A 24,330-nucleotide genomic window follows, 5' to 3' on the forward strand; every position below is an offset into this window, starting at 1 on the left:
CAAGTCTTTTCTAGGATCTGGCAACGTCTCTCTGCACCTCTGCAAGGACCATTACAGTCAAAAGCTTGGGCGGGCATGTCTTAGATGAACACGACGACATGGAAAAGGATTCCTGTGTGCCCTGGTTAATGCTTGTTTGCTCTGTGACAGGAAATGAACACCAAGGAGAGGTACAACTCCTCAGCCAGGATACAGGTCAACGTTATGGATGGAGATGACCAGTACCCCCAGTTCCTGCCGTGCAACTTCCTGTCACGTGACGGGGTCAGCGTTTGCGTCAGCCCCGTCTATACCACCAACATCACAGAGGGGGAGGTCAAGGTGAGGCTGGGGCTTTGGGGCATTAAGAAAGTGGCACACAGGGTGGAGCTGCTCATCTAGGGCGTAGATTAGCCCCCATTTTGACACGGAGGCTTCTGCAATCAGGTGTGGTGGCATCTCGGTCTTAGAAGTGCCTCTTGGCCTCTGGTATATGACATCACTGGTCACTGTCAAAACCATTTGAAACTAAGGGTGTGCACTGACTTCTGAAGATATGAAAGAACCAAATTGGGCCCATATGGTTCAATGGTTCAGTTTTTCATTCATTACAAAATGAATGCCTGTGGGACCCAAATTAACTGAATGGCATATGAGCCTTTCAGTTCATTGACTATGCAAAACACATTGGAAAAGCCTTGCTGGATCAGGCCCGAGACCCATCTAGTCCAGCATCATGTTTCCTGCAGTGGCCCAACAGATGCCTCTGGGAAGCCACACAACCAGGAGATGGAAGGTATGTCCCCTCTCTTGCTGGTGCTACCCTGTAACTAGGATTTAGAGGCATCTTGCCTCTGAGGCTGGAGGTGGCCCATAGGCATTAAGACTGCCACTGATAGACAACTTCATGGAGGACAGGACTAAGCCCCCTTTAAAGCCATCCAAGCTGGTGGCTATCACACCTCATCAACCCGTGGCAAAGAATTCCATAGATTGATTATTTATTGCATTTCTAGACTGTCCCATCTAACGGCTCTGGGCAGTGCACAACACATTTAAAAAACCAAAAAAACCAACACATTTTAAAAACACACTGCTTAAAACAATATAAAAACAATTTTAAAACAATTCAGAGCCATTTAAAACCAATTAAAATACTTAAAAACAATTTTTAAATCTTGGAAGGCCAGACCAAACCAGTAAGTTTTTAGGGCTCTCTTAAAGGCCGACAGTGAGCCTAAACTGCAGATATCTTCCAGGAGTGCATTCTAGGGATGTGCACGGAACCACAGAAGCATGGTCTGGCACTGGGGGGAGTCTCTCTTTAAGGGGTGTGTGTGGTAGTACTTACCCCCCCCCCCGACGCTCTTCCCCCTCCGGCGCTGGTGCTGTTAAAAATCTTCTTGGGGCGGCAGAGTTCCTCCCTGCCGCCCCTGCCCCCATCGTTGTTCTTTAAGCCTTAAACAGGGAAGAGCTGGCGGAGCGGCATGCGTGCTCGTCTCTGCCGCGGGCGCCCGCAGCGGAGACGAACGTGCCCGCTGCGAAGGGCGCATGCGCTCCGCCAGCAATTCTCCATTTAAGGCTTAAAGAACGATGACGGGGGCAGGGGCGGCAGGGAGGAACTCTGCCGCCCCAAGAAGATCTTTAACAGCACCAGCGCCGGAGGGGGAAGAGTGGCGTGGGGGGGGATAAGTACTACCACCCCCCCTTAAAGAGAGACTCCCCCACCCTTCCGAACCTCCGGACCGCCGGAATGCCGAACCGGTCCGGAGGTCTTTCCAATTGTGCCCGAACCGAACCATGCACACTCCTAGTGCATTCCATAGCCCAGGAGCAGCTACAGAGAAGGTCCAGCTCTGCCACCAGACGTACCGGTGGTAAATGGAGATGGACCTCTCCAGATGACCTCTACGTGCGATGGGGATCATACAGAAGAAGGTGCTCTCTAAGAGAGCCCGGCCCCAAGCCGTTCAGAGATTTAAAGGTGTTAACCAGCACTTTGTATTTTGTCTGGAAACATATTGGCAGCCAGTGCAACTGTTTCAAAACAGGCATAATATGGTCACTCCGGCTTACCCCAGAGACCAGTCTAGCTGCTGCATTTTGAACTAACTGAAGTTTCCGAACTACGTACAAAGGCAGCCCCACGTAGAGTGCATTGCAGTAGTCGAGCCTGGAGGTTACCAGCTGATGCACCACTGTTTTGAGGTCGTTGTCCTCAGGGAATGGACGCAGCTGTTGAATCAGTCGAAGTTGATGAAAAGTGCTCCTGTCCATACCTCCACCTTGAGATACCAGGGTGAGGCCTGGATTCAAGAGCACTCCCAAGCTGCATACCTGTTCTTTCTGGAGAAGTATAACCCCATCCAGCACAGGAAGATCTAACTCCGTCTTGCTTGGATTCAGTTTTAATTTGTTATCCTTCATGTAGCCCCTTACTGTCCGTAGGCAGGCATTTAGGGAGTGAATGCCATTTCCCGATGATGATGATAAGGAGAAATAGATTTGGGTGTCATCAGCATACTGATAACACCCTGCACCAAATCTCCTGATGACCTCACCCAGCAGTTTCATGTAAATATCAAAAAGCATTGGTGACAAAATCGAGGGACTGAGGGAGCCCTGAGGGATTCCATATAACAGCTCCCATTTTGAGGAGCAACTGTCACCAAGCTCCACCATCTGGAATCTGCCTGAGAGATAGGAGCGGAACCGCTGCAAAGCAGTGCCCCCTATCCCCAACTCCCCCAGGCGATCCAGAAGGACACCATGGTCGATGGTATCGAATGCTGCCAAGAGATCCAAAAGAACCAACAGAGTAACACTCCCCCGGTAGCTTCCTTGGTAAAGGTCATCCGTCAGGCCGACCAAGGCCATCTCAACCCCATAGCCTGCTCTAAAACCAGTTTGAAATTGGTCTAGATAATCGTTTTCCTCCAAAACTGCCAGGAGCTGATTAGCCACCACTCTCTCAATCACCTTGCCCAACCAAGGGAGATTGGAGACCAGCCTACAACTGTCCATCACTGAGGCATCTACAGAAGGCTTCAAACAAGGTGCATCCTCCCTCCCTCAGCGATGAGTTAATGATATTAACCAGGCCATCTCCAACAATTTCCCTGCTAGATAGAAGCAGCCATGTCAGGCAAGGATCCAGAGAACAAGTGGTAGGTCGCACCGCCCCAAGTCTTCAGGCATCACAGATTGAAACTGGTCCAATCTAATATTGCAAGAGGGATTGCTGGACACTGCCTTAACAGACTCTGCAGAAACAGTGGAGTCCAAGTCGGCCCGAATATCATAGATTTTGTCCGCAAAGAACCCATTAAAAGCACCACAGCAGAAAATAGTCTCCAGGGACTCGTTTGAAATGGAAGGAGCTTGAATCAAACTTCTCACACCCTGGGACAACTCTGCTGAATGCAAACCTGCAGAAGCAATGTGTGCAGACCAAAATTGTTTTTTGCCACACGTACTGCTTCCTCATAGACCTTCAAATGGGCTCTATGCTGTGTCCTGTCACATTCAAGCTGGGTTCTCCTCCACTTGCGCTCCAGTCGCCTACCTTGCTGCTCCAGACCCGGCAACTCCTCTGTATACCAAGGGGCCACTTTTAAAGCAGGTAGGAAGGGATGTTTAGGAGCGACCGTGGCTACCACTCTGGTGAGTTCCCTGTTCCAGGTTCCCACCAGGGGATTGACAGAATCACTGGCAGGGCCAACATTAAAACCCTTCAAGGCTTTTTGGAATCCTACTGAGTCCAGCAGCCGTCTTGGGCAGACCATCTTAAAAGGTCCTCCATCCCTGCAGGGGTGGATTGCGACTGTGAAACCAACCTTAACCAGGTAGTGGTCCATCCATGACCATGGGGAAATCACCGGATCCCCCACCCACGGAACACCCCCCTGGTCCGAACAAAAGACCAAATCGAGTGTGTGGCCAGCAACATGAGTTGGTCTGTGTGAAAAAATACTTCCACTTGTCATTCCTACATTTCTTGGCAATCAGTTCCCTGGGATGACCCCTGGTTCTAGAGCTGTAAGAACCATCCCTGCTAACTGGCCTAAGAAACCCCCCTTTAAAGTGGTGATTCTCTTATATGTGGCAGGGGGAGAGCATTTGGCCTTCTCCATCCCCAGCACAGCATCCCTCCAGTGGTCCCTGCAGGTGTCTGTCTTCTGTTTCTTTTTAGACTGTGAGCCTTTTGTGGACAGAGACCTTACTTTGAGAACTTTGATTGAAAAGTGGATTTAGGAGTAGCAGTAATGAGAGTGGGAGAAAAATTTATTTCTATCCACTTTTCTTCACATCATGCATCAGAGGCACTCTAACCCCCCAGACCTTGGGGCCCCTGTTGCTCCCCAGGGGGCCCTCCAAGTGGCTGGGGGGGGCCTTCTGCAACCACCCTCTGTCCGCCCCACCCGTGTTTGCAGGGTGATGTCACAGGCTTGTGACAATATCTCTCAACTGCGCAGGTGCGCCCTGCAGTTAGTAAGAGTCTCTGGGCTGAATGGACAGGCCTAGCATTTGGTTTGGCCGCCGCCAGGCGGGGGACTGCTCAGCACCCCGCCAGCAGCAACCCCTAGGCCACACAGCAGCTAAAATTAAAAAAAAACAACCCAGAGGTTCAGTGTGGCAGGATGCCCCACAAAGTAGGTTTGGGGGTGGACTTGTGGTGGGGCGGGGCGGGGCTTGTGGTGGGGGTGGTCCAGGCCCCATTATTTCCTAGGTGCGCCCCTGCCAGGCATACCCCGCTGCTCTTTGTGTTTTGTTTGGTAATGAAGGAATGAAGTGCTCTCCTGGTGGCTATTTGCGCCTTTGTCTCCATCACAGTTTTCAGAAAGCATGTTAAATCTTGGCCTTTTAGCCAGGCTTTTATATGATTATCTCTACTGCTGCTTCTTTGTATTTTGTAGAGTTCTTATGCTTGTATTTTAAATCTTTTTGTCAGATTAGTTTTATATTTAACTTAATATTTTAATTGTGTCATTTTAATAGTGATTTTAAATTTTTGTGTGAACTCCCTTGGGATTGTTTTAATGAAAGGCGGTGTACAAATTTAACAATGAAAGAAAGAAAGAGAAAGAAAGAGCCGGGGTATGGGTGTGGTGGGGACCTTGCCTTGCAGTGTGGCAGAGCAGTGATCTTTTTCTTTTTTCTTTTTTAAAAACCCCCTCAAACCTGTTTTTACACGGAAATGTCAAAGTACAGTCATCCCTTGCTAATCATGGTTTTACCAAACTGCGGTTTTGAGTATATGTGAATGGGAAATTGTGACAGATCTTGCCAACCGCAACCGGAGTATCAATGTTTGGTGGTTGGTTTTTTTTAGTGAGTTTGGAGGGGTTTCAGCGATTTTGCGGGGTTCAGAGTTTTGATCTCTTGGTGACCCTTGCTAACCCCTGCTGAACTTGCTGTTCCTTGCTGTACCAGATTTAACCCAGCCTTTTCTCAAAGCAAGCCCACATGAGGGGAAGAAAAATGCTGAATCATCCTCTCTCTTGCTTTTACCCACACATGCTGTTCCTTTAAACTTAAACCATTCCTTTAGTAGCTCAATCACTGCCACCATGCCCACTTTTTAACAGAGTTTAATCCCCCACTGGTGTGGGTGAAATTCCAGGGTTCTCTCCTTGTCTTTACTATTGGAAAAGTACACAAAAACCTCCATATGCAAGCCTATATGTGATGAGAAAACTTGGTAGAGTTGCTAAGCAATCAAATTGAGACGTGTGTTGCACCAGCAACAAAAATCCCTTCCCAGCTCCACCCCCACCTTCCTGAGTTAAAAACCCACTCAAAAAGTCTGGTTAAATGGCAAAGGACAAAAGGAAAAATAAACTTTATTTAAAATACCACAGACTGCTTCCGTCTGAGGCTTTCTCAGCTTTTAGTTACAGGTAAAAGGAATACCCTCAGATGAAATTGGGGTGGCACACTTTAAAAATCATGGTTACCCAGTTGCAAATAATATAGATGTAAGAAAATACAAAAAGCCCCTTTTAAGAGTTTACAGAGACTTTTGCAACACCCTGTTGCAGATTTGGGTGCAGGCTAGTTTTTCTTAGCTGGTTACATTACAGATAAAACACAAGAGACAAGCTGTAAGGATTTGCAAAGCACAAAAAAGGAAAATAAGTTCCTGACGCAAACTAACTAGCAAACTCTTCCCTTGGCTGAACTTCCAGAAGCCAAAAGCCCTGGCTTCCTTCCCCCTTGATCTCACCCCAAATTCCAGGAGAGAATTCAAGCTTCCTGCAGTCCTGTCTCTCAGGTATCTGCAGATGTCCTTCCATGAGAGAATTCTCCAGGCTAGCCATCGACACGAGGCAGCAAAACTCCATTGCTCCTCGCTAAGCCTTCCACTCATCCTCTCTCTGCTCCCGCCTAGCTGCTTCTAAACAAAGACATGCTTCTGTTCCTGCCTCATGGCCCTCAAGGTCCCACCCACTGTATGGAGAGTGGCTGATCCCTAGAAGTCACTGCCTGTCAGTCAAGACAGGGTTCACTTCTGGTTCATTCTTTAGGGGAGGGAGGGGCCATTCACTACACCAATTTAAAATGCCTTTGAGTGATTTGAGAGGTTCAAAAAATGTCCAGAGGTTCGATCTACTCATTCTTCTTGGTGAATCTTGGTGATATTACAGGATTTTATGTGATGCTTAGCAATTTTGGGGGTATTTCCCCCCTTTATTTTTTGAACTTTTTGCAGTCATGGTTCCTCTAACCCCCGGTTTCCCATAGACTTTAATGCCTCGCCAGCACATCAACTACAGAAGACCACACTACTTGGGACAGCACGAATACTACGACACTATCTTTAATTCTTCTTTAGTTATCCTAGACCCTTGAAAAGGGCCCGATAATTAAAGTACCAAATCCAGTCAATAACATCTGGTAGACTGTGTATAAATAGCAGCAGCAGCAGCATAATAACAATAACAATAACAACAACAACAACACACACAATACATCAGATATAACTGTAGTCGAGAAGAAAGAAAAGCAAGTTAAAATAATTGACATAGCAATACCAGGGGATAGCAGAATAGAAGAAAAAGAAATAGAAAAAATCACCAAATACAAAGATCTACAAATTGAAATTGAAAGGCTGTGGCAGAAAAAGACCAAAATAATCCCAGTGGTAATTGGCACCCTAGGTGCAATTCCAAAACAACTTGAAGAGCACCTCAACACCAGAGGGGCCACAGAAATCACCACCAGCCAATTACAAAAAGCAACTTTACTGGGAACAGCCTATATTCTGCGACGATATCTATAACAACAGCAACAACATTGACAATAAAATTCAGCCATCCCAGGTCCTTGGGAAGGACTCGATGTCTGGATAAAACAAACCAGTCAATAACACCTGTCTGACTGTGTAAACAAGAAATAATAATATAATAAATGAATTTAATTAATAAAGAAATGGCTCAGTAAAACAACACAGGGATTTTTACACACAGCAGACTTTACCGCGTGTTTACTGGGAGGCTTTACTGTTGTTCCAAAAACTTTTTGTTGTTGTTCCAAAAACCCGACACAAATAGTGATTTTTTTAAACCTCAGATACAAATTGGGCTACACTCTAATGTGCAGTGAAAAACCCGAATCATGCGTGAAGTGCTCCCCGAGAGCTCGCAGGGACTTTGGGGTAAATCTGGCCAATATGTAAACGCACCCCCTCCATTCCGGAGGAGATGCGAGTTAAAGGGCTTTAAAAAGCCCCATGTGAAAAACTTCCAGGTGACTGAAGTAAATGATCTAGTCCACACCTCAGGACAGTGGGGCCAGTGGTGACAGCAGAAAACCCTGGTCAGAAAATGTCCAGAGAGAGAAAAAGGAGCAATTGCCAGTAGACTAGAAGTGGAAGGAGAGTTAACCACAGTGCTGAGCCAGACATCTTTTGAAGAGTGTTTGACCTCGGGAACGATCGTGTGGAGAGGCCAGAGACATTCTGGAAAAGTGCGGAGAGCAACGTGCCTCTGGCTGGTGGCTGGCCCTTCCCCGCCTTTCACGTGTGTTTCCACCACTTCCACGATGCAGGTTGTGGCTGCAGTTGTGCTGCTGTGGAGCTCTTCTCAGCAACAGGTTGCTGCCATGAATTTCCTCCCAGCATGCCCCATGAATTATGCCACATCATGGCATGGCATCATTCTGAAGGGGCTTCGGGGTGGGGTGGGGGAATGGGCCTAGGATGAGAGATTTCTCACCCGCCCCCCCATTTTCAGTGCCAGGAAGCATGAGGAGACGGAGGGTGTTGAGGGAGAGACCAGGGGGAAGAAAGGGGGTCTTTCCCTTGTGGATGCACAGAGGACCTTGGGCCTTCTGGAATTTGGCAGCGACCAGGCATAGGGATAGGGTGTTTTCGGTGTTAGGCAGCATTCTGTTTTCAGTCTTGGCCGCGCCACCCCCCCCTCCCCCCTCCCTGGGAGCTTTGTCAGGCTCTCTCTTTTGTGGTTTTTAAATGTTGTTTAAGGCAGGGAAACACCTATATTGAGCAGCAGCGATGCTGGGTATAGCTTCAGCCAGGAAGATGCTGAAAGGCATCGTCTTGTACTGCATGTGAGGAGGCCATGGTAAACCCCTCCTGTATTCTACCAAAGACAACCACAGGGCTCTGTGGGCGCCAGGAGTCAACACTGACTTGTCAGCACACTTTACTTTGATTGATTGATTAAGTGCGGTCAAGTCGGTGTCGACTCTTAGTGACCACATAGACAGATACTCTCCAAGAAGATCTGTCTTCAATTTGGCCTTTAATGTCTCTCAGTGGTTCCTTCATTGCTGTCATAATCGAGTCCATCCACCTTGCTGCTGGCCGTCCTCTTCCTCCCTTTCCTTCAACTTTACCCAGCATTATGGACTTCTCAAGGGAGCTGGGTCTTCACATAATGTGTCTGAAGTATGATAGTTTGAGCCTGGTCATTTGTGCCTCAAGTGAAAATTCTGGATTGATTTGTTCTATGATCCATTGGTTTGTTTTCCTGGCTGTCCATGGTCTCCTCAAAAGTCTTCTCCAGCACTAAAGTTCGAAAGCATCAATACTTTTTCTATCTTGCTTCTTCAAGGTCCAGCTTTTGCATCCACAGAGGGTCATGGGAAAAACCATTGTCAGAATGATTCTAATCTTTGTAGGTGTAGACATGTCATGGCATCTAAATATTCTTTCCAAGGCCTTCATTACAACCCTACCAAAGTACTTTACTTTACAGTCACTAAAATAAACCCGTCTCCCCAACTGATGTAGAAGACACAACTTTTAAAGCAAAACATGAACACCCTCTGCCATGGGTTAGTCTGTCTGTACCTTCTCTGACCAGTGTGTGTCTCTTGCAGACAGGACCCCTCCACTTCCTGCCGGGGGCCATCCACGCTGAGGATGGGGACCTTGACCTGAAGGCAGCCATTACGTACTCTATTCTCTCAGGTAGGAATGGGTGTGTGTGTATATGTGGTGGTGATGGGGGTGTGGTGTGATTGGGGCTTGGTGTAGTTTTTTGGGTCTTTAGCCATGCTGTGGAATGAACACAGCAGGGTTAGGCTGACAGGAACACCTGCCTCTGTGGTAGAGGTTAAACAAGTGAGTGCATGTGTGGAGGGGAATGACAAAATTCCCCCTCTGATCTCAGCTTTGCATCTGAAAGCCTGCCTTTCAACAACTAATCTGAACCTTAAGTATTGGATTGCACGGCTTGATCAGTTTGGGAGGTGTGTGTGTGTGTGTGGGGGGGATACTAGGTCCTTCCAGGGCACTTTCCAGATTGGACACTACAGCAGTGTCACCATGTGTCCGTTAAGTGTGCTTCTGAACTACCTGTGTTTTGACATCACAGTCCCTGCACTGTCAGCAAGGTGCCGTTCACATTTCTTCTTTGGGGTTTTATTGCTGCGTTACAGTCCTATAATGTTGCATGTGAGGTGCAAAAAAATGGCTGCATTTTCCTGTTGTAAAGTTTTGCGCAAGCTAGAAAAGACTGCTCCCCCTGCTGGTGGCTTTGCACAATTCCTTTTAATTGAATTAAATGAAATGCCTTTTCATTATTCTGAATTGCTTGTGGAAGCAGAAAAAGCAGCACAAAGAGGAAAAGGTGGAAATGGACCATTGTGCAACCAGCGGGGGAGGGGTGACCAGCATTGGTGATGACATATTGTGGGGTGGGGGGCTGGCTCCCAAGGTTGCACCTCTGTGCCCCTCCCTTCTGCAGGAGAGTCTACTTTTCTTTCCATGCTTGCCGCCTTCTTCTTTTTAAAAATGAGGCTAGTCAGATTGATAGTCTGATCTTTTGTCTCCTTTTCAATTTTCAACTTATATATTTTATTTTATTTCAAATAAAATATTTATTTTTTATTATTTTATTTTATTTCAAATAAATAAAATTATTTATTTTTATTTTATTTCAAATAAAAAATTTTTTTTGCCGTTGCCCTCTTCCCAGTGTGTGAGCTTTTTGTTTCAGTTTTAGAGAAAGAGGTCTTCTTCTTCTCATCCCCTCTTCAGCTTCCACCGTGTGCCTCCAAATGCTGGTTGCTGCTCTTGATTCAGTTTTGCAAACAATCATGAGATGTTCTCAACCTCCTCAAAAGGACATTAGTATTTGTGTCATCATTTCCTTCTTGCTGGGATCATGCAGGGATTTAAATAGGAAAAGTCAAGCCTCAAAAGGCATGTGGCCTATAGGCGCGCAGACAAACTCCAGGACCTCTTTGTTTGATATAATGGCCTCTCAAGGGTCTGTCATGCATGCTATTTTCATTCTGTCCTGACAAAAAGCATACCAATCTTAAGCATGTTAGTGATTTCCTATTATAGCCTCAGCTTGAAGAATTGGGGAAGGAGGAAAGGACTGCGGAGTATAGCAGCTGGTGCTGAGCCTTCCTTTTCAAGCTCGATGGCACTTAAGCGATTCACCCCCACTAGGGCTGCCAACTGTCCCTCATGACGCAGGATGTCCCTCATTTCAGGGATGAAATGTTGGTCCCTATAGGGACAGCATTTGTCCCTCATTTATTCAATAGCATATCATTCAATTACATAGATGTCAATGATACTCAGGCTCTTGATTACCACTGCATGCACCTCGCAGCCCTCCCCCACCCCCAGCCAGCCCCCACAAACTTGTGTCCCTCATTCTGGCAATGAAATGTTGGCAACCCTAAGATTCCCCACTTCCTTCTTGCCTTTTGAGCCCCAACTGTATTCTCTCTCTCTATCTCTCAATACACGTGCTAAAAAGTGTCTCCCTTCCAATAATTGAAAGAGTGCAGAGCAGCAATTTTTAAGAAATACAGTGGGTATAGGAAAGAATCACCCCCTTTGATAGACCTTAAATTCTGGTTCCCTTACATCCTGAAATGAAAACACAAAGAAAATTCCCTTCACCAGCTGTACTTATCCAATGCAACCTATAACATCCAACTGAAAAACATCACAATTACAGTCCAGAAAAAGTGTCAGAAATAAAAAAACAAGAATTACTGAGATTGAAAAAGGATCACCCCCCCAATGCCAATATTTTGTTGAACCACCTTTTGCTTTAATAACAGCCTTGAGTCTGTTGGGATACTTCTCTATCAACCTTGCACATCTAGACGGAGCAATATTTGCCCACTCCTCCATACAGAACTATTCAAGTTCGGTCACATTGGATGGTAGGTGTTGATGGACTGCTATCTTCAAATCTCCCCACAGATTTTCTATGGGATTTAGGTCTGGGCTCTGACTGGGCCACATGAGGACGTTCACTTTTTTCTCCTTCAGCCACTGTGTGGTCAATTTTGCTGTGTGCTTCGGATCGTTGTCATGTTGAAAGGTGAATCTTCTGCCCATCCTCAACTGTCTGGCAGAGGGTAGCAGGTTTTCTTCCAGAATCTGACGGTATTTTGCCCCATCCATTTTTCCTTCTACCCTAACGAGAGCCCCAGTCCCTGAGGCAGAGAAACACCCCCACAACAGGATGCTGCCACCTCCATGCTTCACTGTAGGTATGGTGTGTTGTGGAAAAAATGTGGCTTGTTCGGGAGGGTCGCAAGGAGAAAGCCACTTCTCAAGAAAGGCCACATTAAAAAGTTTTTAAAAATCTTATTGTGTGTTTGTAAAAACCTTTTAAAAATTCAGAAACAGCTTAAAATATTTTTCTTCTGTTAAATCCTTATCATTGCATTCACTTAATAGAATTAGATAAATTTTATGTAGCATCATTTCAAACGAACTCAAAATTGAATTAGTTACTGAGTCAGTTACTTTTTAAACAGCTCAGAGACTTTTTAAAGTTAGTGTCTGAACTGGAAATGAACTGGGGGCTTTCCAGATTAGACCCTGCAACGGGGTCACATTGGATCTCGGGCTTTCACACTTCCTGTGTTGTGACACCACTGTCCCTACGGGGACTGCAGGGAGCCATTCACATTGCCAATGCCTTGTCTTGAATTTAATCACTGTGATATAGAGCTAGGACATCGGGTGTCCAGCATAAAACGGCTGCTGTTTTTTTGGGTTGTTAGTTGGTGCAAGACGGCTCCCCCTGCTGTTCACATTTTCAGTGCGACTTGCCTGAACGGAGGCATTTTGCTGTTGTTCCAGCAGCTAGTCTGGAAAGCACCCTGGAGAGTTAAAATATACGACCAGAATGGAACCCTAACCTGCAGTACTGTGACCCCTGTGCTTTACCTTAGCCCAATTCAGACATTATGCTGTATGCATGTATAGATATCTGTACACCCATAAATGTGTCTGTGTTCATTTAAAAAGTGAACCTGGATCCAGGCCTTTCAAAGGCATGGCACAGATAGGAAGCATACTTCTGTACCTGCGTTCTTCAGCCTAACATGTGAATGACTGCAACTGTGTACAGATCTGTACCTGTGTAAACTGTATCCTCGTTATACGCGTGTTGAACATAATTTGGGGCCTCTTGTCTTTGGTTAAAGCAGATCTTTGTGACAGCCAGAATGGACAGGGTCAGGGACTATAAAGGGAGAGACTTTTCTTTGAGGCTCTGGGCATCTTTTTTAACGTTGTGGATTTTTCTCAGTAAAAAGATTGTGTTTCCCCCCTTCCACAGATTTTAGTGAACGCCCTTTGGATGCAGTAGCGGCTTGTCCTAATGAGCCAGGGGAGTGTCAGATAAGGCGCAGCTGCCTTTGCTTCCTAGCAGCAGTTTGGGTTGCTCCCCTCTCTCCCACCTCGCCAGAGAGGTGCGTGGCCTTCTCTACCTGATGAATGGCCAGTCTGCAGGCAGCGTGGCTCTCGGGGGTGAGTGTGGGGGAGAGAAGCAACCTGAAGTGCCTCCTTTGGCACGCCCCCCCCGCTCGTTAGGACGAGCCCCTGATGGCTGGATGCTCAGTCACCCATTTCACAGGATCTGCCCCTCTCTTTCCTAATTGAGATCCACCTGGTACACATTCCCTACAGTGCAGTGAAACCTGACTCCAGCTATGGGCACCCACAATTACAAGGCTTCAGCTGCTGCCACCGAGCATGCCCCATTGTGCATGAGCATGCTCAGTAGCATTCAGTGTGCAAACCTGCCAGGTATATGTGAGCAAATGTTGCTGCACAGGCTGAAGTTGAGCTCCACGGGGAAAGCGCAGCAATCCAATTGCTCTGCCCAATGGCCACCCAGGGAGTCAATTGGGTAACTGGATGAAAGGTGCTGAAGGCAAAGGATGCTCTGTGTGTGCGTGTGTGCGTGTGGTGGTGGGGGGACATAATTGGGAGGGACATCAGCAGTTTAAGCTGGGCTGGGATTACATGGCGCAGGTGGCCTGAATGGGAGGGGGAGCACGAGAGAGCCCTGAAGGGCCCGTGAGCCCCTCCTGCCTAGGCCTGCCCATGTGTCATTGCCAGGATGAGGGACACATATTTGGAGGGGCTGGGAGTGGGCGGGGCGGGGCGGGAGGTGTCTGCGGTGGTCATCAGGAACCAGAGTATCAGTGAGGGATATGTTGCTGAATGATATGCTATTGAATAATGCCAGCATTGTTGTTAGCTATAACATATTCAGGTCATACCTGGCCCTGTAACCAGTAACTGGCCCTCTCCACCCCCAGCACAGGACCTCCAGTGACTGTTGCTGGTGTCTCTCTTCTGTTTCTTTTTAGATTGTGAGCCCTTTGGGGACAGAGAGCCATCTTATTTATTTATTATTTCTCTGTGTAAACCGCCCTGAGCCATTTTTGGAAGGGCGGTCTAGAAATTGGATGGATGAATAAATAAATAAATAATAAAAATAAATAAATACCACTTTTCAACCCAAAACTTCTCAAAAAGTTTACGTAGCAAAAGCAACAAAATGGCCCCCCCGCACTGCAAGTATTTTACACTGCCACTGCTTGCCTTGCCACCAAAATGCGGGACCAATGCTGTCCCTCCAGGGGCCAACATTTCATCCCTGAAATGAGGGGCGTCCCGCGTAATGCGGGACAGTTGGCCATTCTGCGTCCTGCCGTCTTCTGTGATCTTTTTTCTCTCGCGGCATCCATGCATTCTGAAAGGTCCCCGGTGTCAACGGCGTGTCCTTGCTTTCCAGGGACGGACCACGGCTACTTCCACATGGACAACATGACGGGCGCCATCAGCATGCTGCAGCCGGTGGAGAGCCGGGCCCGCACCCCTGTCTATAGCCTCAGCGTCATGGTAGGCTCCTGGGAGTGGGGGGTGGGGGAGAGGGGCTTGGCTACGCTGAATTGCCAGTATGAGGCAGAAGCAACTCGTCCCAATGAGCCGGAGGTGCGGGGGGGGGCACCAAAGGAGGCGTAGCTGCCTCTAATTCCCGGCAGCTTGAGAGCCGTGCTACCTGCAGGCTGGCCATTCCTCAGGTCTTGCTGTACAGTTAACAGCACAGCTCTACCTGATGAATGGCCAACCTGCAGGCTGCATGGGAGAGAGAGGAGCAACCTGAGCTGCCGCCGAGAATTAGAGGCAGCTACGCCTCCTTTGGCATGCACCCCCCCCCACCACCGGCTCTTTAGGCTGATCTCCTACTGGTACTGACAGTGCACGGGATGCGTCACCCCGTCCCTCCGTAGCCAGAGTGGGGAGCCAGAGTCTTCTGCCCGTACTTTGACTGCCTCCCATCCCCCAGCTGCACGCAGTCGCTTTGCACCCCTGAGGACTGCAGGGAGGGCTACTTTGGGAGATGAACTCAGTCCAGGGCATTCCTCACCCCCTTGTGTTTGCCATGGAATAGCAATAGCAATAGCACTTACATTTATATACCGCCCTATAGCTGGAAGCTCTCTAAGCGGTTTACAGTGATTTAGCATATTGCCCCCCAACATTCTGGGTACTCATTTTACCGACCTCGGAAGGATGGAAGGCTGAGTCAACCTTGAGCCCCTGGTCAGGATCGAACTTGCAACCTTCTGGTTACAGGGCGGCAGTTTTACCACTGCGCCACCAGGGGCTCATCATGGAATACGAAGGGGCGGCAGGAAGGCAGCCCAGAGGGGCAAATGTGGTTGGGAGGAGACCAAGAGAAGGACGGGAGGGATGGAGGTGACTGTGCTGGGGCCACAAAGAAAGAGGGCTGTGGCAGTCCACGTCAGCGTGCCCGGCTCTCCAAGGAGGAGGGGGCTCCTCTCCCTGCTGATCACGTTTGTGCTGCCGCCTGCTTCTCCCCAGGCCTCTCAGGTGAACGACGCCAAGAAATATGCAGTGACGGAGGTCCGCGTGAGGGTCCTGGCTGTCAACAGCCACCCTCTGCACTTTGGGAAGCCCCAGTACCAGGCCTTCGTCCATGAAGACGACAGCATGGCTGCCCTGGTGGTGACGTACAGTGGGCGGGTGCTGGCCCTGAGTGCTGCCGACCTGGATTTTGCGGACGTGAGTCACCTGGGAGGAAGAGCGGCCCCCTGTGCTGTTGGAGGGGAGTGGTTCTTTTATGCAGCAGAGGATGCGTGTGTGAGGAGAGAGCGGCTCCTTCAGAGTACCTGCAGACTGATGCTTCAGGTCCAAGAGGGAAATTACATGCTGGGACAGAAAGCCTGTGCCCCTGCAGCTAGCTACCTCATGATGCTGGGGAAGGGCGGGGAGGAGCAGGAAGGAAGTGGCCTGAGAATATCCGTCAATACCCAGCATATATATCCACCGGGCTTGCAGACATTGGTGGTGTTTCCCAGTGGCCCTGCCCAAGGGAGAGTGAGCAGACCCCTTGGGTTGGATGTTATGTGTTTTTTATCCTCACTAGACTCTGGGGAATGGCATTCACCCTCCAAAACTAAAGTAAGTGTGTGTGTATGTGTGTGTGTGTGTGTGTGTGTGTGTGTGTGTGAGAGAGAGAGAGATTGAGAGAGAGAGAGAGCACATCCTGGCTTCGCTCCCTGCTGCCCCCCTGGTGGGCCAGTCACCCTGTCTTTTGATACTAGGGAACATGTGCACAAATGCAGATGGTGGAAGCAACATGGCCACCATATCTGAGCTGGGGAGAACATAGGAAACGACACACTGGAGGTCATGTGGTGGATGGGCGGGCAGGTGGTGGGGCTCGAAGTTGTCGCATCACCCATTCTAGGAGGCATGGCAGCCCCAGCACCGCTTGGGATGGGATGGGTGTCTTCTCGCATTAGAACGGCGCCTTTCCTGATATGGCTTTTCCACAGGGCTTCAACCCCATGGTGCACTACAGTCTGAAGCGCCAGTCCAACCATACGCAGCTCTTCCAGATCACTCCCGGCGGGCTCCTCATTGCCCGTGCCAACCACCTGCATGCTCTTCAGCGGTATGCTCTGCAGGTACGAGCCTGGTATCCACCCACCCACCTGGGTTCCTCTCTGCCTTGCACAGGACAGAGGCTCACACTGGGTCGCTGTGGGCAGAGGTGGGCTGCGAGGTGGTCCTGTCTAACATGGCACCCAATTAGTCTGCCCGAAAAGCTTGGCCACAGGTGGTGGGTCAGGAGCACAGGGTTTCTGCCCCACATGTTAGGCTGGGGCAGGCAACGTGTGTGGTCCTCCAGATGTGGCTGGTCTACCACTCCCACCATCTGCAGCAGTCAGTCAGTCCTTTATTGCGGTCATAGACCAGTACATAGTTAAAACATACATACTTACAAAAAAAACTCAGCATAATAAAACAGACAGATTATAACACAATACTGACAGGTTAAAATTAAGGCAGTTGTGGTGATCTCCAGATAGATCTTACTGAAAACCTTACTGAGCAGAGCACCCTCCATAACAATCATAAAATAGGAATCACGGAAAGAAGAAAGCAGAAAATTATTGAAAACCTAAGCGGATGTTGCAAATGATATAACAGTACCTTGCCATTGTGCTGATTAGGTTGTCATCAAGACTGGACAGTAAATACTTCAAATAGAAGTCATCCAAATGCCCAGGAAAACGTTGCAACAAAGGGGACACTAATCTTAAGTGGGTGTCCCTATAGAAGTTACAGTATAAAATGGCATGCGCACTTGCAGTCATGAATTATGCCCGGGGGTGGTGGGAGCGGGAGTTCGGCCACATCTGGAGCGCTGCCTCTTGCCTGCCCCTTTCTGGACTCTTCATTGCGGGGTAGATGCATCCCAAAGGTGCTGGCGTTTAGGGAGACAAGGTGGGGGCCGGAGAGCTTGATCTTCTGACACTCCACCTAGAAGTCATTTCTCATCAGCCATTTCACACCAGGGTGCAAAAACCCAAGGACAAGGAACTCCACGATGAAGGGGCACCTGGGGGATTCGAGAGCAGCTTTCCTCTTCAGAAGAAAGAGAAGCCACAAGTAGGAAAGGATTGGGGCCTTGAAGTGAGTTTGTGCCGGAATGCAAAAGAGCTGATGAGAAGCAGCTGGAAATGCTTGCTTCTGTGTTCCTGCTGAGCGCTGGTTCTTCCTTTCAGATAATTGCACGAGACGAGGAATCCGGGGACGCCGCCGACACTACTGTCAACGTGGAGGTGCTGAGAGCTGGCCAGGCAGGTATGCCAGGGCGGGTGGCGGATGGCTGGGCAGGTGCGGCTTCCTCTCCATATTGTCTCTGAATGGACACGTGCATGGGTGATGGTTGCACGTTGCTTACGGGTGACGGATGGGAGACTCCGAAACCATTCCCACGAGGAGGAAAAATGAAAGAGAGAAAGCAGTGTGGCTGCAGAGATTACGCTCTGAGCCTCTGAGAAGCAACCAGGACACACACAGGGAGCGGAACGAGGGGCACAAAAAGTGGCCTGATCCTGTAGGAATGTTGTTGGCATGAGCAGAGGCTCTCTCCCCCCTCCCCCATGATCCTCTTTTCCCTTGTGTCTCTGCCGCTCACGCAACCTCATGAGCCGCACTGCTGGGAGTGGTGTGGACATCTGGCGGCTGAGGAAAGGCAGCCCAGCATCGAGAAACTAGGGATGTGCATGGAACCACGGCAGGGCGGTTCAATGGTGGTGGGGGTCTCCCTTTCAGAGTGGGCAGCAGGGTGCACTCACCCCTCCCTCCGCTCCCCCCCCGCCGGCATCAGTTTTTTAAAAAAGCCCATTGGGGTGGCAGCGTACCTCCCTGCCGCCCCGTTGCCCTCGTCTTCCGAATATGACTGGAAGTTGCTGGCATGGACGCGTGCATGACTCTTAAAGGGTGACCCCCACCGCCTTCGAACCGGCAGAACTGCCAGTTCTTTGAACCAGTTCAGAGGCCCATAAAGGGCCTCCGAATCGGTTCCGTGCACATCCCTACCATAAACCCCACAGTGCATTGCATGAGGAGCATGGTGCATGGGGAGATTTCCCTACTGCCAGAGTAAAAAACTCGGGCTATCCAGTGGGGCAGTGCTGGGATCGGGCCCGATTCCTGCATGCCACACGAGCAGCCCTACCTGGGTAGGGCCGTGCAAAGCCAGATAGGGCTGCTTGTGTGAACACCTCAATATTTGCAAGTTTCCTCAGTACATGATAACATAATCTCAGAAGCACTGCCTGCCGTCTTTGAGAACTCCTGGAGAATGGACAAGATGTGGGAAGATGGTAGACAAGCCAATATCCCTCTCTTCAAAAATGGAAAGAAAAGGAGCTCGAAAACGACAGAGCAGTCAGCTTGATGTGGTTACCTGACTGGACCCTGGGACAGATTATTGTGAGCCCTTAGAACAGAACCTGGAGATTAGTAGGAGCCCATATGGTTTTGTTGACAAGTTACGCCAGATTAATATTAACCTCTCTCTTTTTTTGATAGTTACTAGTGTAGTAGGCCACAGAAATTCTGTCTTCTTAGTGAATCTTGATTTCAGCAAAACACTTAATGAAGTCCTTCATGATCTCCTCCTTGAATAGAAGACCTCACGGTCTGACCTCTTCCAGCCCTAAAATTCTCTGATTCTATTTATGGGTACTGATAGGTGCTGCTATTTTGCTTAAAATGTATAGTTTGCCGTGTTTTTTGTTATATGTTCAGGATTGCGAAGACATGTAGTGGCTAAGAGGGAAATGCCGGTGGCTGGGAGCTATACCACTTTTCATGTACCACTATACCTGGGAGCTATACCACTTTTCGTGTTCTCAGTTTTCATAGCAAAAGGAATGAGAAGATGTTTCCTCGCCTCAAAAGGGCTCACAGTCTAAAAACACACACAAAGAAGACATTGATATATTTATCAAATTTAAAAGACATGTAGACGGCCGTTCTTCATAAACGGATTCGTGGCAGCTAGCAACAAAATTCACTAAAAACACAGCAAAACACATCAGCAACAGCCATTTGGAGAGGGACCCTGCTGGGTTGAATAGGGTCAGTTGCTTTCCCACTGCCAAAAAGGAGACACCACTTCAAAGGGGCTTCTTGGCTCTTTCCAGATTGCACCCTACAACAGCGGTAAAATGCTTCGGCTTAGCAGGATCATATTGAAAATGACCCCCCAGAACCTCAAACTCCTACAACGGGAAAATATGGCTACTTCTTTTGCGACACACCTGCGATGTTGTAGGACTATAGTGCAAAGATAAAATCCGAAAGAAGGCATTGAAAATAGGAACGGCACCTTGCTGTCAGTGCAGGGACTGCAGTATCACAACACAGGAAGTATGGAAGCAAACTTAGCAGATCGTAGTGACACTGTTGTAGCATATGGTCTGGAAAGCCCCTTTGTGGGACGGCCCATCTGACAACCAAACTGAGTATTACTATGGTTCGTCAACAGGAGTCTACCCGCTCCCCTGTCTTTTGGTATCAGCCTTTTCATATTCAGTTTTAATGCTATGCATGCTTGACTTGGGTTTTGTACGTAGTGTTAGGAACCTGAGATTTCCCCACCACCCAGAATGAGACTTGTGCTTTTCTTCTCACCCACCCTTCTCCTGGCAGTCCCCATAGATCCTCTGGAAGCAGGACACCAGGGCACCCTGGATGCTGGGATCCTTGCTGGCAGTCTGGGGGCACTGCTCTTCGTGACTGCTATTGTCCTCTTCATCATCCTGCGTGCCATGAAGAAGAGGCAGCAGCACCAGCAGAACATGGAAAGGGCCGCCTTGGCCATGGAGAAACACCCCAATGTGGTAAGCTGGAAAGGGAAGAATTCTAAAAACACCCTTGCATCTAGTGGTCGGAGCTTGCCTGGAGAGGATGGCCATGGCCTTGAAGAAGCTCTGGGTTGACCAAGATGTTGTGGCTACAGGAGTGCCTTGATCTGCAGATGCATATATCTTGCTTCCTAACCTGTTGCTCCATGATTTGGTGATTTGTGATAGCTAGGGGTGTTTTTATGTTCCAAGCTTGCAATAGAATGCACATGCCTGGAATGTGCCTTCAGAACTGGTCGAGCCTGTTGTTCCTACGGAAGGAGCCCTTCATTTGAGGGGCGTTCTGTTTTGGCTCAGAATATTCGAAACAGCCTGTTTCGAGTCAGGACGTTTTGAGCTTGAAAAGTTCTGCACGTCTCTAGTGACAGCCATTGCACACATCATAATGCCTTGATGATGAACACGCAGATGGCTGAGCTTGCATGGGGAGAGAGAACCCTTTATGGTGTGGGACTCTGAGGAACTCTTTGGGCAAAGTCCTGCTTTCTGGCCTTGGTTAGAATGCTCCCCTCAGGTTATTTGTTGGTGAGTAGAAAAGGGCTCTAGGAGGGAACATTTTCTTTCAATGCAGCACATAAAACCTGGGCAGGTAGCAAATAATGTTGAACAGCCGTACAGTAAGGTTTCTGAGCAGTGAATACAACCTGGAAACTACACTGGCATTATTTGCACACCTGAAGATGAAATTCATTAGGATTTTTGCAGGTTTGTGGTGGAATAAGCATTCTCTTGCCTGAAGGACAGAGCACAAACTTAGTGTAATTGTCAGTTATTGAGATTTAGAGAGGTGGTGGATTCTTACCAAATTCCATTTAAATTTGTGTTCAGGTTCTTTCTCTCATGCCCCAGCAGGCCTTGCTCTGAGGTGTGAGAAGACAGACATAAGATGATAAGAGAGTTTGCAGCCGGCCCCTCGCCTGCAAGCAAACCCAACTTGGGAGCAGAAATGGCCGGTGTGCGTTCCGGCCAACTGAATGCTGCCTCGGAATGCAGCTGTGCTCCCCTTCATGACTCCAGTGGACCTCCTGCCTGTCTTGAAGTGCCACATAGACGTGGATCTGTTCATGTGTCCCTTAAGAAAGAGAGAGCGGAAGCCTTCTCAAAAATGCAAAACTTGTTCTAGGGACTGAGGCGGGTGGTTCTTGGAGAGATTGTGGAGGAGGCAGCTCATCAACACGGCACTGTTTGCTTCTCCTCTAAAGTTGCCGGGGCACTTTCAGCCCTTAGGAAGTAAAAGAAATGTGGGAAGCATCTTGACTACGCTGTCAGTAGAGTCTCTTTTTGTTCATTCTAGCCAGCATGCCACCCACTTGGAGTGAAGACAGTGGGCTGCTTTCAAAATGGCCCCACAGTCCTAAAACACTTACACCAGTCTCTTTAACCTTGGTGTGTTAAGGGGGCGAAGGGTCTCCCCTTTCCCTTAATGTAGCACCCCCTTTCTCCTTCCTCTTTCCTCCCCACAGATACTGCCCAGTCTTCCCTCTAGCCCCAGGCCCTGACCTGCTTTCTGGTATGCTCCCCAGCCCCAGCTTGACCCTGTCACCACTGAGGGAAGAGTAGGGGAAAGGGTCCACCCCAGAGTGGAGATTCCTGCCTCATGGTTCCTGCGAGTGTGTCGACCTTTTCAGAGGCATGCAAGCAGGTGGAGAAACTAAGAGAGAGTGAGCTGTCTTTGTCACTTGTTCCAAGCTGATTCTGCTCATGGGTCTGCAATCGGCCTGGGAAAAGGTCCCCGGAGCGCCAATTTATATGCTCCCAGAATTGTTTCAGGAAGTCATCGCATTGGCAGGGAAACCTCCATCAGAATCCCTCCAGAAACAAGCTCTTCCCCTGTGTGCAGCCAGTCCATGAGGGAGGAAGAGGGGTGTGCTAGATGCCGCTGTGCCGCCTGGAAGATAACCCCCCTCAGCTACCACACATTTGGTGTTTATGCATACAGGCCAGAGTTGGACGCATAGAGGGCTGGCATGGCCTGATAAGATGGGCAGGAAAGGTGAATGGGGTGGCTGGAATAGAACAGGAGGCCCCTGAGGCTCCTGCCTTCCTCCAGCCTGCAGCCAAGGGGTGCATGTGTGGTGTGTGGGGTGGGAAGCAGAATCCTCCTTGTCTTCCCACTCCTAAGTTCTGGTTTGCAGATGCTTCCTTTGGGAGCAGGCAGCTCACAGCTCCATTCTTGTTCAGTCTGACGACAAAGCAAGCCCCCAGCCCTGTTCGCAATGGCCCTGCCTCTTCTGGCTTTGGGGTGGCTCCCCAGCATGGTCTCCATGGGTCGGCAGTCTGCAGCATCGACTGTGCCACCTTGCAGCCCATCCAAGCCCAGCATGATCCTCCTGTGGACAGTTCTGTCATTCCTTGTGGTGGAGTCCGGGGTTGAAATAGTTTGGTATTGCTGTAGGGTTAGGGGCTGACAGACAGAAGTACTTCCTTGCCAGTGTTCCCTCTAAGGTGTGTGCATGTGCGTGCGCTCACAAGGTTTTTTAAAATGTCTGCTCAGTTCATTTAAAATCCTGCTCAAGTTGAATCAGGAAGGCCCCATTCTGAACGCAGGTGCACCCACACTGCCTTGATACTGCCGCCCAGGAAAAGACTCATTCTGCACACAAATGAAAAAAATTAGGGAGAACACTGTTTCTCGCAACACAGCAGGGTTAATGCATGTGAGGCTCACTAGCTCTGATGGCTTTTGGAAGGGAAATTAGACAAAAACCCATGGAGGAGGACTGGCCATGATAGCCAAATGGTGCCTCCATGCCCACAGGCAGTCTAGCTCTGAATACCACATGGACAGAAGGGGCAAAGCATAGGGGAAAGATCTTCACTTTTACGCCCCACTAGGGAGCATCTGCCTGGTGATGCTTAGAAGCAGGATGCTAGAGTGGCTATCTGGTCCTTGACCTGACCTAGCCGGGCGTTTCGTATGCTCTTCTAGACTGGACCACTCAAACAGAGTTGCAACTGGAAGTTTGCGAGGCCCCAAATGGCCATGAGAACTGGCCTTCCGCTCAGGCCACCTGGTCTCCCCCCACCCCCCGCACTCACCTGGTGTGTCTATGCTGTGTTTCTGTTCAGGCTGCTCATTCTCATGCCTTTTCCTTCTCTCTCTTTCTCTCATGCTTTCTCTCCCATCTCTCGCTCTCGGCTCGCCCTGCCGCCTGACAGAGCTTGAAATGGTTCCAGCCGGTGAGTGTCCAGACGGGACGGAAGGGGCAGGGAAGGGAGAGGGAGTCTTGGGGAGTAGTGACTTCCCCCGCTGTGCCTCCCCTTTCCAAGCTGCTCTCGAGGGAAATCCAGGTCAGGGGGGAAAAACCCCAAGCGCTATAGACAAAAAATATCCAGAGGAAGCTAATGTCAAGTTCCTGGATTTAACCGGTGAATACATTAAACTGCTACAAGCCATTAGGGGTGTGCGCGGAACCGGCTGGTCCGGTCCGGTTCAAGTCCGAACTGGACCCTAACTGGACTGGGACAGTTCGGTCCGACACCCCTTTAACCCCCCCCCCCGTTTCTGTCTGGTCCGGCGGGGGCGGGTTCACGAGCTTTTTTATTTTTTATTTATTTTTATTTCCCCCCCAAACTTACCCCCTCCGGGTGAGTTGTCCGAGGAATTGTGTGTGTGTGTGTGTCTGCGGAGGTTCCCCCTCCCCCTGCCGGCCTCCCTTAGTCTAAAAATTGGCCTGACCCAGGCCACGCAGAGGTCCATCGCGCAGGTGCTGCAGACTCCCAAATGGCTGCTGCACCGGGGAAGGCCGAAAACCAATATTTTGACTAAGGGAGGCCGGGGGGTGGGTGGGTGGGGGAGGGCCACCTCAGACAACTCCCCGGAGGGGGTAGGTTTGAATTTTTTTAAAAAGCCAA

General features: G+C 49.2%; 1 protein-coding gene across 9 annotated transcripts in view; it reads left to right on the forward strand.

Annotated features, from left to right (window-relative positions):
• Nucleotides 1-24,330, forward strand: part of LOC128328499 (uncharacterized) — a 98,212-nt gene that overhangs the window by 67,882 nt on the left and 6,000 nt on the right. For 7 of the 9 annotated variants that reach the window (XR_008309257.1, XM_053258555.1, XM_053258553.1 and 4 more), the window contains 8 exons: nt 151-321; nt 9,322-9,412; nt 14,514-14,620; nt 15,608-15,808; nt 16,585-16,716; nt 17,821-17,899; nt 20,261-20,451; nt 23,635-23,655. Coding sequence is in view for 8 of the 9 variants with exons in the window: in XM_053258555.1 (XP_053114530.1) it covers nt 151-321; nt 9,322-9,412; nt 14,514-14,620; nt 15,608-15,808; nt 16,585-16,716; nt 17,821-17,899; nt 20,261-20,451; nt 23,635-23,655 (993 nt within the window). In the remaining variant the exon portion in view is untranslated. The remainder of the gene's footprint in view (nt 1-150; nt 322-9,321; nt 9,413-14,513; nt 14,621-15,607; nt 15,809-16,584; nt 16,717-17,820; nt 17,900-20,260; nt 20,452-23,634; nt 23,656-24,330) is intronic. The other 2 variants (XM_053258551.1, XM_053258556.1) reach the window with 2 other exon arrangements.

Source organism: Hemicordylus capensis, chromosome 5 (assembly GCF_027244095.1).
Source record: "Hemicordylus capensis ecotype Gifberg chromosome 5, rHemCap1.1.pri, whole genome shotgun sequence".
NCBI classification, from domain to species: Eukaryota; Metazoa; Chordata; class Lepidosauria; order Squamata; family Cordylidae; genus Hemicordylus; species Hemicordylus capensis.